The 11,918-nt window shown below is 36.7% G+C and overlaps 1 protein-coding gene across 1 annotated transcript; it reads left to right on the top strand.

Annotated features, from left to right (window-relative positions):
* Positions 1 to 5,746: 5,746 nt before the first annotated feature.
* LOC144420934 (uncharacterized) lies at positions 5,747 to 7,518 on the top strand. The gene is made up of 4 exons (XM_078110788.1): positions 5,747 to 5,923; positions 6,626 to 6,681; positions 6,763 to 6,870; positions 7,373 to 7,518. The coding sequence occupies exons 1-4, from the start codon at positions 5,823 to 5,825 to the stop codon at positions 7,516 to 7,518; spliced, it is 411 nt and encodes a 136-aa protein (XP_077966914.1). The 5' UTR covers positions 5,747 to 5,822.
* Positions 7,519 to 11,918: the final 4,400 nt, after the last annotated feature.

Raw genomic sequence — 11,918 nt, 5'->3', positions numbered from 1 at the left:
ATCATTTGTCGCAAGTTGCGACTTGCAACTTATCTGTAATTCGTCAGACAGTCCCGAGCGATTCCCATTGATTGTATACTAGAAAGCTCTTATATTCTTGTCCGTGATTTGCTTTTGCATTCCATAAAAGGTAATGAAAACATAATACATTCCAACACGTTCAGTTATTTGAAATGGCGAACAGGGGGGCCACGAGTGCAAAAAGGCACCGGAAGGGGCCACGAGCCATAAAAGGTGGAGAACCACTGTTTTAGACCTTAAGCGACTGCAGAAAATGGATGACGTGCAACGCAGCTGACAACTAGCGTTATGTTAAGCGTTTCAAAAGTTTTTCATAAGATTTATGTAAAGTGTGTTATGTTAATGGGGCTTACATATACGTTTTCGGAAATATTGGAACCTGTTGTTACTGATTAACATACAAAAGAGAAACCGCTCTTGTGATTTTGAATCATATAACTAGTTATAGATCAATATGATACCTTGACATGTGTGTGATAATATGTGACATAACCTATTTGATTATTGCTACAGCCAGTCGTACGTACCCACTGACATAAAAGAATAGAACAAAGGGAGCAGTAGTTTAGTAAACGCTTTTTTTTTGGTGGTTGGATCGCATAATTGATCCTGACAGTAGATTTCACTGTTATTGCAGACGAATTTGACCTGCAAAGTAAGCTGATGTAAGTTCTGAGCTAGGAATGAATGATATAGCCGAGTGCGCCAGTCTAGTGCCTGTAGAGGGTACAATGAGATTCAAATTTGAAACGAGAATCAAAAGTGCTTAAATTTAGCGTTAATACGATCTTCATCGAGGTCATTATTGCGTAATAAACAAATAAGTGATAGTATCTGCGCACACGATGAAGTACGAGCGTATTGTTCGTACAATAAGTCTGAAATGACGTCACATAAGTAGCGTAGCTAACCTGGTGTGGCAAACCTATTGCTGCCTGCAACTTTGAATTTAGGATTACACTACACTGCAGGGGTGGCCATCCTGCTTTCGATCGCGATCGACTAAAATCGTCAAAATAGCTCGCGATCGATCGATCGGTAGCATAGTCCCACACAAATTCGAATGGGTACTGAATATGCAGATAACTGCACACACACACTCACACATACAAAAAAAATCCCCCGCTGTCAAAAGAAGGCTTTGTGGCTGCATTCCTAATGAAATCGACACGATATTTGTATTTTTTACTTTCCATTAAAGTTGTTGATTTGATCATTTAATTGTTTTCAATGTTTCATCATTTATTTATTTTAGGCAAATCATACATATCAGATAAAAACCGTTCCTAAATTCTAGTCGTAAGTGTTGGAAATTCTTCGAGAAACCTTGCCAAGTATTCATGTTTCATCCGAACAGCAAAAAATAAATATTCTCAAACCATGAATGTTACATGACTGCTCAAGCTTCAGTATCTAATTTACAGTTTCCTCTGAGTGCGATTCTTCGCTCACTTGGAATTGGGAAAAAATAGACCATTTTGATGCCACTGTTTAAATTGCGATTAAAATTTTATCACATTTCTTTTGGAGTAAAGCAATACCTTTCTCAAAATGCTGAAGTTATTGTATACAATATGATCGTTTTTCAGTCAAGACACGCGATATTCGACACTTTATTTTGAAATCCTCACAGCGGCAAAACTTGCATTTGTTACGTAATAATATGCTTTATCGGGCTTGCCCAGACTCAAATACTGTAAGGGTGTATTGTATGTTGCGCATTTTCAGTATATACTGTATTCCTGCTGTTTTAAAACACACAAAGGATTCAAGGCAATTTTTTGGGGATATTTTATTAAATTCACTGAACATCAGACGCGATCGACTTCTCGAGACATCGCGATCGACGTGTTGGCCAACCTTGTTAGCTATACAGGAAGCAATTAAATTGTATAGCACCGCGCAATAGAAAAGCGAATGACTGGTTGCGTAACCGCAAATCAATCCTTGCTGGTTAAATCGAACTTCCTTGATCCTCTAAACTAGGGGTTCTCAACCAGGGGTTCACGAGAAGATTTCCATGGTAATTTGATTACAGTCGAGTTTTTGTATGTTGCTGTTTTTTAATATCTTTTATTAATACCATGGGAAAATGCGTACACATTGAAACTAGACGCCAATGAAACGTAGATTTTACCTGATCTTGCGTGGTTGTGATTGTGATGCAACAATGTGAAATTCAAGGCATTGCGTACAAACTGTGAAATCTCTAAAGACAGCGTGCTGCGAGCATTGGAGAAGTGATTATGCTTATTGAAATTTGGGAGGGATTTTAGGAACTCATTAGTTACGCAGACGACAAAGGCAATAATATCAACAAGACGATTTATTTAGCTACATATGGTCAATAAATTGGTGTTGCAACAAATTGTTAGTCAATATATCAGTATATCACAACTTTGTTCAGTGTCTGATTACCGGGGGTTCGCGTTGATTGTTTCGTGACTCGGGGGGTACTTGACGGAAAAAAGGTTGAGAACCCCTGCGCTAAACTCATAGTGAAAAGTCTTTCTTAGCCGACCTCCATGTGTTATGAAATAGCGTGAACTTCTCACTTGCTAAATTCAGCCCGATTTGAATTTACCCGAGGTTGTGCACCCGAGGTTGCTCTTGTTTCTCAAACTGTGTTCCGTGGAACTGGAATCGAAATTGTGACTAAATTGGTCGCCATGACGATCTCGGTCCAAGTTCGGCGCCTCTGGGTCGTAATTTTGTCTCCCTACTGACGACAAAGAGGCGGACAGGCCTTGTCATCTAAACAAGCGGACCTTGGTGTTTTCGTCAACCGTTCAATGTCGTTAACCGTCGGCTTAATTTTTTAATTGTCAAGTTTACAGCAAAATTTTCAATTTTACCATAGGCTAAATTTGGATGCTCAAAGGATTGTTGACTTAAACTGGAAGTTACAAAATATGTAGTGATAAGCCTGTTGCGCAAGTTGACGCAAAAAAAGTAAATCCATTTCACATTTATCAATTTGACCACCTAATTCCTTGGTTTTCCGCGAGGCGAGATAAAAACCATAATTTTCCCGGGAAAAAAAGTTTGAAAAACGCTGCGCCAATGGGTCAAGCTGATCTCTATTCATCTTTATAATCGAATACGCTGGAGATAAAATTGTGGATCTTTAACTAGAACGTCCACCACTGCGTATTAGTTCCTTATTTGGAGCGATTAACACACGTCATTACATTGCCCTCGTTCCCAATTATAAGCAGTTTTTTGAATAAGAGAGCGATGCTCAAATATATGGCCATGAAGCCGAAAACGTAATAACAAAACAATCCATATATATATATATATATACACATTGTGTTCAAAGAAGTCGCGCTGACTGGAATTCTCCCGGATTTAATTCATTTCTTGCGGATAAGATCGAGTCCAAAATGACGTCACATACCTGGCGTAGCGAGGGTGTGTTAAACACGGCTAGTACCATTGGATAGAGGAGGAAATTTTTGCTGCAACTTATAGATGCAATTGAATTGTAAGCGATAATGCCCGACTATAACAGAAGGAAATGACGGTTGTGAAACTACGAATCAATAGAGCGAAAGGTCAACAGATGTTTGCCCGGGCGTCCACTTCCTCGTTTATTTCCTTACCATTGGCAAATCAGCAAGTCATCAAAGGTGTCAATTTTCAATAATTCGTCGTAAAGTAACATTGTGCTAAAGGTGAAAACATCATATCGACAGTGTTTTTGCGACACCCCGCCCTATATCGTACAAACTCTATGTTTTTGGGAGGAAGGGGCGGAGTGTCAATGATGGCTTTGATCGTTGGATTTTGTTCGAGATTTTTTTGATAGAAAAATGCGTTATCAACATTCGAAAATAACTTTTCATTGCTTCGTTTATACAAAACATATGAGACCAATTGTAACCTGCTCAGAAGGATTCAAGTACCCACTGAAACATCCCTATAAGCAAATATAATATGGGATTCATTCCAAACTTCCAAAAAATATTCAGAATGTTAATCGAATAATCGCTTAAATTACCAAATAATACGATTTCTATGCTTACTCTGTTACAGTTAGCCATCTAGCAAGAAACAAGCGAATCTGCGCAAGCGTTGTTGTGGGATACGGGAGTATTATTGTCTGTACAGAGTCCCTAAATAACGTCACATGAGTGGCGTTGCTAGGGTGTGTCAAACACGGCTCGTACCATTGCTGCAACTTTGAATGGAGTGGGGTAATTTTGCTGCAACAATGAATGCAATTGAATCGTAAGCGATAAGGCGCAACAATACAAGGAAATGACGGTTGTGAAAATACGCATCAATGGAGCGGGGACAGTAGAATAAGAATGTTGGATAAAAGTAGCAGTTTGGAAACCAAAGGATGCCTCTCGTTTTCGCAAGATATTCAGAATGAGCATCTTAAGCATTTATTACACCATCAATTACTGTATAGTCTTAGTTTTTACACAGCGCCTGACATCGTTAGCCTGTGAATGTCAGATACTGGAAGGTTCTCTTGAAAATAAAGGCAATGTTAGAATATTTTGCAGCTTTGTTTACGTACAAGAAAAGAAAAGGGTGAGATTTAGTTGTAATTGATGTAAAACTAACCGGAAATATAAAATTAAAGTCGATGCCAAATTTAATTCGGCCGCTCCGAAAATAGATTTTTAAAGCTTGAATCTGCTTCGACGAGTTTTCGATTTGCCTGTATAATTTATGATTTCATTCTTACGTGCAAAAACCCGTTAATCAATTTCAATCGGTCTCCGTAAAAATAATTTCAGCGACCACTCGCAAGCTCAAGTCTGATTCGGATGCGCGAATATAGTCGTATAAAGATTGTTAGCGGTAAAGTCAAGTTTATTTTTTTCCACCAGTAACGAGTAGTAACGCAGTATACTTTTGCGAGTGCGTGAAAGGACGCACCAGTGGCGTAGCAGGACTCTCGCAGGACTCTCCCTCCCACCCCGCAAAAACATTTCGTGGAAATGACCCTAAAAACTTTCGGACATAAGCTTTTTTATTTCGTCAAAAAGCATAACATGTCGCTATTGAATAGCAATGGTAACCTTAAATTTGCCGTTTATCTTGGTCACTTTAATTTTTTTCATACGTGCCTCCTCTTCTGCGTTTCTATGCGCCATTTAGAGGTTTTGCTTTCGACATCATTCTGACAGCCTTTGTAAATTTGCCGGTGCGATCAAACCACAAGGCGCCGAAAATCGACGACTTCCTGGCATTGTTACGTGACAAAACGATTTGAGCAGAACTAACATCAACATTATAAGATGTGCATTTCTGGTTTTGCAATACAGCTTTTGGTTTTGCGGCCTAAATTTCTGGTTTCTAACCGCTTGGGCCCCTTTGAGCTGTGGGCCCTCCCGCGACCGCGGGGGTGGATGCTACGCCACTGGGACGCACCATTCTTCCGTTTTGACGGGCGTTATGGATCTTTGTACAAAGCCGCCGCCAACGCTCAAACTCAAAATAAGAAAATTAAGTAATTATCTGGTTAGGGTTAGTAACGCAGACTGTGTTGTTAATTCACCAATTTTCAAATCATTTCTAACCCTAACTGGATAATTACAAATTTTTGGAGAAGATGTTTTTCTCAAATATGAAATAGATGCATTAGTGACGGGATTTGTACAAAAGATCCTACGTTCATGTATCATACTTTTTGCATTCACTATCCCCGTATAGACAGTACTTTACCTTGCCAACCCCAAAAAAATTCATATTTTTTTCCTTCAGAATCTTAAGGTTCAATCTTATTTATATTAAATAAGATTGGAATATTTTTAATCGTACCAAAGAGCACGATTCATAAAATGGCTGAAGGAGGATCTCAACCACCAGTTATTAACGTTCAACTTCCAGCTATCACCGTGAATTATCAGGAAGGAATGAGATTTGCTGGCGACAATGTCGGGTAAGACAATATATATATTTGATGGCGCTGCGGAAGTTTGTATAGCAAGATGACGCACAACCTGAACCCTGACCGGGTACACATACTATGTTCAGGTTGTGCGCCATTTTGGTACACATACTTTGGGAGCACCTATTTTATAGCATAAGTATAAGTTTATTTCGACTCCATAATCAGCATAACAATAAAATGATCGAAAAAAAACAAATAATACTGATTATGAAATCAGGAGAGTCAACAAAACCTTGTGTAAGGTCTGAAACGTACAGAATATAAGATGGAAGGTTTTGTCAAGAAGAAGTGGTACGTGTTCACTCACCTAAAATTATTAAACGCGATAAACTTATAATGAAAAAAAAATAATAAAGAGTAGGTTATATTTTTGTGCTGGGACTGTTTGATGGCACAGAATAGAAACACGGGGACATTCAAATATTCTAGTGAGAGTTTCGATTAGAGATGAAAAGTTGGATAAAAGTTGCACCCGGATTCAAACCTGTAAAATATAAATTTGTAGCTCTAACCACCTAGTGAGCAGTTTCGATAGTCACGCATTACTCTAATCTAACCAAGTCGGCTCCAATAACAGGAAATGAAGACTCTGACTCCACATCCCTGGGTTTTGTTTGAAATTCACAAACAATTACTTTTACTATCACATATAGATGAGCCGACCATCACATTGGTTTTTTCTATTTCCAGGCAGAAGACTAAAATCCAGGCCGCAGAAATTAGTCAGATCGTCGTCCCAACAGAAGGTATTTTTTCAACCTAAATATTGTTTTTCATATTCGCAGTAGTAGTTTGGTGTTTTGAATAAATATCCAACTCATTCTCAGGCAACTCTCAACCCGCATCTACTCAGCCGAACACGCTGCAAGATGATTCGATTCCAGCAAGAGTTTTTAAAGACTCAGAGGAAGTGAAAAGTTCAAGTTCTGATAGAGGTCAGTAATCCTTATGTAGTCAAGCCAATGTCGAGTATTACAAACATGGAAGAACACCTGTTTCCCAGTAATTTCTCAAGATTGCCAGAATGTTGGTTCGGGTATCTTATTTCCATATTACCTGTGGTTATTTATTTGAACAACGATTCACAATATTCTAAGAGGCACGCTAAAAACAATATTACAGAGACAAAGCGCTTGAAATGTTCTGTCCACCCCAACTTATTAAAATATGAATTCAACTTCCCTCTTCTTGAGACACTCTTTCGTATTTTTCCGTATTGAATTCGCATGAATAGCAAATTTACTATTGTAAACATAAAGCTTAGAGGCAAACTCCGGTTTACTTGATCGTAAGATCAATTTATCGTGGCGTGACCAAGCCGGAAATAGCGGCAATGGGAATTTTCTAACTCCTCTGACTTTGTAGAATAATGAAATTAACATCACATTTCTATGAATTACTCTATTCTATTAATCGGAAATATTTCTCCTTTCATAGGATCGATCGTTCGGACACCGACTCATCCTTCCCCTCGTGACGTCATCGATAACCCTGGGAGAAGTGACGTCACTGGTGATCTTGAGAGAATGAATCTGGCGGATCATTACTGGGATTTACCGCAGACATTATCAATATTTTTATAAGGTTTTGCATATATCAAACCATAGAGACAGTATTGCTGGTTATACTAGTAAGATTATACTAGTAAGCAGAAGATAACATATCGGCAACAATAGATCCAGCCAAACTTTAGTAGCAATTTTCATGAGTTCAACGAAGTATTCGTCTATTCAGAGTATATAAGACGATTGATTCACCAATCCAAGTTCGTGGACGCGCTGATTAATTTGCAAGATATTTCAACTTCTCAAGAACAACAATTCATGATGTCAGAATGCTACAGTCAACTTGGGAGAGCGGATAAAGCATTGAGGTGCATTGAAACGTTACAAACAATGATGACGTCATCAGGAAGACCCAGTGTCGATGGCGTCATCAAATTAGTTGATAATTACATTTCTGATTCGTCTCGTATTCGTGCATTGATTTTACTTTCTTGTTGTGCTAAGTTGTATAAGTTCGATTCGAACTCGAATAGTTCGGTTGTTGGGATTAGGGATTGCTCATATAGATGTCGTAAGCTGATCGAAAGGATGGTGGGAAAAGGGGGTGAAATGAAAGTGATTGCGAGAGATGTTGGTTTGAAAATATTCACAGATATGTTGAGAGAGTTGAAATCAGTATCAGGAGCTGATAAAAATACGAAGGCGGATATGGAGGCGACATGCTTGAAGAATATTGGCGTTAGTTACGTTGAAGTTGGTAAATATTGGGAAGCTATCGGGTTTTATAATGAAGGTTTGGATTTGATGAATCAAACGTTTGGTTCGAACCCTGCAAAATATAGAGTGTTTGGGAGTCTATTAAACAACATTGGTTATGCGTATAATAAACTCGGTGATTATTCCCTGGCTGAATCGTTTTATTTGCAATCTCTGGAGGCGTATAAGAAAGCTGTGAATTGGCCTAGTGATAAGGAGAAACAGGAAAGTATAGAAAGGACAAAGAACAACTTGAAATTTACACAAAACAAAATATAAAAGTGATTTTGTATCTCGAAATAACCTTGTAGTTGGGGACGCCATCATTCTATAATTTATAAAATATTTTTGGAGTTTTGAAAATTGATGTCAAAACATTTTCTTATTCTAAAATTCTATACAACAATCTAATCTGAAGCAAAAAATCAATACCAACAAACTCCGCTTTATGCATGGAAATCAATACCAAGTACCAAGTTTTCAAACATAATACTTTAAATTCGAAATATACAAGCAAAATTAAAGAATTCCAAATCATCTTCAGATCCCAAACGTATTCTCCATAAAACTCCCCAAATTATTTTTCATCCAACTCTGCTAACTTAATCTCCCACAAACTTAGTTGATTAGAAGTTCAGATCAAGTTAGATGCAGCAGATACAGATTAATAAATAAAAACCACAAGTCTCCGCTCATTCATAAAAATATTTCATTCCCAGCCATAGTGATCGCATCTTAACAATATGTAGAATGTATAAATAACTTCTGATTTTGAGCACTGTATATATATCTTGTGCATTGTAGCGTATCGCCCAATTAATTTTATATCACGTGATTGCTTGCAATGTAATTGTGTTTTTTAATATCAATGGGTGAGACTTTTATTTTAGTTTTCGAGGAATATTGTACTTTGATTATGTATTTTTGCTATTTCTAATATAACGTAGATTTTATATATTTATAGCAATATAGAATTCAATTTGAGCCCAGCCCTGATGAAAGTAATCGCTCCATTGACCCTAGCTTTGCAAAATTCACAGTCAGGTTCTCAGAATTATTCAGTCAAATGACAAGTTTTGTTTGTTTCTCTTTAGCAAATTGTCTTGAAAAATATTTCATTTATTTACTTTTAGAAAAACACATCAAATTACTCACTTTACACAGTTAGTTCTCATTATATTTCCATCAACTCATTTAAAGCATGAAATGTGACATTTGACAGGCAAAGTCTTGGTTTCAAACCTTCTTACAAATGATACTGATTGTATTAATCGCTCCATTTGATATCGATGCCCAAGTACAAACTTGCCTGTCATTCATCCTAATCTACCTGACAAATGACCGACAACCCATGTCCGGCAATGTTCATTGATATTGATTGTATTGTAATAAAATGCATTGAATTGAATGTTATTTCAAGGTAATTTAAGTCAGATACTGTAATTTTACTTTAATTCATCGAGTGTTTTAATAAATTCTGCAGTGATAGATGTAGTGACTGAATAAATATAATCAAATTCAAACCTATTGATCGAGTGGTTTCTTAGTTTGAAGGAATTTGTCAGAAACAATTTTGAGTAAAAAACTTCGCCTGGGATATGTTGAATAATGAAATATATTGAAAACCTATTAACCACGTCAAAGTATAATTTATTGAGTGAGTGAGATGGGCTTCAGTGACCTAAAAACATCGGTAACTTATGTTTTAGATATTAAGGTAGAATGGCCCTATACAAAAAAGCTGGCTGTGCCTTTGTCAAAGAAGAATGCATCACTTCGAAATCTGTTTTTATCCAGCTTGGAAACTCGATTTTGGCTCAAAATTCGAAAACTATAAGAGGGGTGAACAATATATCTGCAATCATAACTCACCTTGTGACGTCATACATGCTTGGTTACAGCTCAGTTTCATTTCATGACTTCAGTATTATTCACAGTTGATCATGCTTGGCATATACATAAGTAGAATCCTAAAATATGAGCTAGGCCATACATTGCAGGCTGTCAAACTATTTATTATACACTGTAACTAAAAAGCCTGTGTTAAACGAATTTACATAGAAATTCAAGTCAAAATACTGCCAGATATTAAATTGTAAAGTCCATATAAGTTCGAAACTTTCCCATTTTAAGAGTGCAAAGCCAATTATTCCTTACCTAACCACAGATCCAAATTGTCATTTAATTGAATCAACCAATTGCAGAACTGTCACCAGTCGTCGGAGTATAAGTATAATTATAAGTATAAGTTTATTTCGACTCCATAATCAGCAAAACAATAAAATGAATGGTAAAAATAAATAAATAAAAACTGATTATGAAATCAGGAGAGCGAACAAAACCTTAGATAAGGTTTAAAACGTACAGAATGTATATAAGATGGAAGGTTTTGCCAAGAAGATGTGGTACGTGTTCACTCACCTAAAATAATTGAAATATTTCACACACGCTCACACGCACCCACACACACAACCATATAGAGGTTATTAAGTAAAGGGAACATGAAAAATTACATACTGGTAGTTAATAAAAAATAAATAAATAAAAATTACTTGCCACACCATATTAATAAATTTATCATGATTGCCACTGCCAAATTGATCAATTTTATAAATGGGAGTGAACAGTAAAGATAAACTTTTATAAAAAAATATATTGTCAAGCTGATTATAGATGGAGTCAAATGCCAAAATGCCCAACCAATGTTGCCAGAATTGGGTGCATGAAGAGGTGGGCTAGACCACTTCATTGCCCAAACTAGAGCCTATTATTGCCAAATTATAGTCCAGATTGCAATAAGTATTTGAATCTATCAGTAACTTTATAAGTATGAGTAATTATAATTAATTATGGTAGAAAGACAGGGTATAGGAATATGTTGGTTGCTAAGGTTATAAGGTTTTTTTTTCATTCTTAGATAGTGACTTCTGCAAGGATAAAGGAATTAGGAATAAAGGAATTAGTATTGTTATTTCACAGGATCATATCTTCATTTAATTATTGTGGCGTAATAGATGTCAATTCAAGTTTATCGTGGATGAGACATCAGCCTGCGAATTTTGTTGTTGTAGACACCATTTATATTCAATAAACTAGCCATTGTATTAATCATCACAGAACGACCTGAAAAACAGAAAATAAATCTGCGAGTAGGATATTCAAGGGTTACATATTTGGAAACAGCACTACCCTACACTTTTGTTTAGAATTAATTATTATTTCGAGTAGATATTGATTATTAGTTATCTATCTATAAAACGCTAGTTCAAAGACCAGAGTTGAAATATGGTTGGGACACAGGGTGAATTCCTCGCAAACCATGCAGAAACTCTCAAACCACACTGACCATTCGTATGTTGGCCTTCACATTAACTTCACAGCAGAACCTCAACCTAGGATAAAATTTTGTATACACACAAAACAAATCATAGAATACCACAACAAATTAAAATGAAGGGGAGAATCCAATATATCTCCACTGGTCGCCTAATTACAATAATAGGTACAGGAGCTAAACTATACGGTCTACAACCCTCATAAGGTATCACACCACCCATATAGAAACAAAGACCATGCATGTGTAATGTCAAAAATCCAACGTTAAGCAAAAAGGGAACATGCACATGCAGATGTCAGAGTGTAAACAGCCATTTGAAAAATAAATAAATAAAATAATTTGCTGTGCATGCTACAGAACCCGACACACCAACATTAGATGTAGA

Source organism: Styela clava, chromosome 3, assembly GCF_964204865.1.
Source record: "Styela clava chromosome 3, kaStyClav1.hap1.2, whole genome shotgun sequence".
NCBI classification, from domain to species: Eukaryota; Metazoa; Chordata; class Ascidiacea; order Stolidobranchia; family Styelidae; genus Styela; species Styela clava.
The sequence above is the reverse complement of the archived record's forward strand: the minus strand, read 5'-3'. Positions and strand labels throughout refer to the sequence as shown.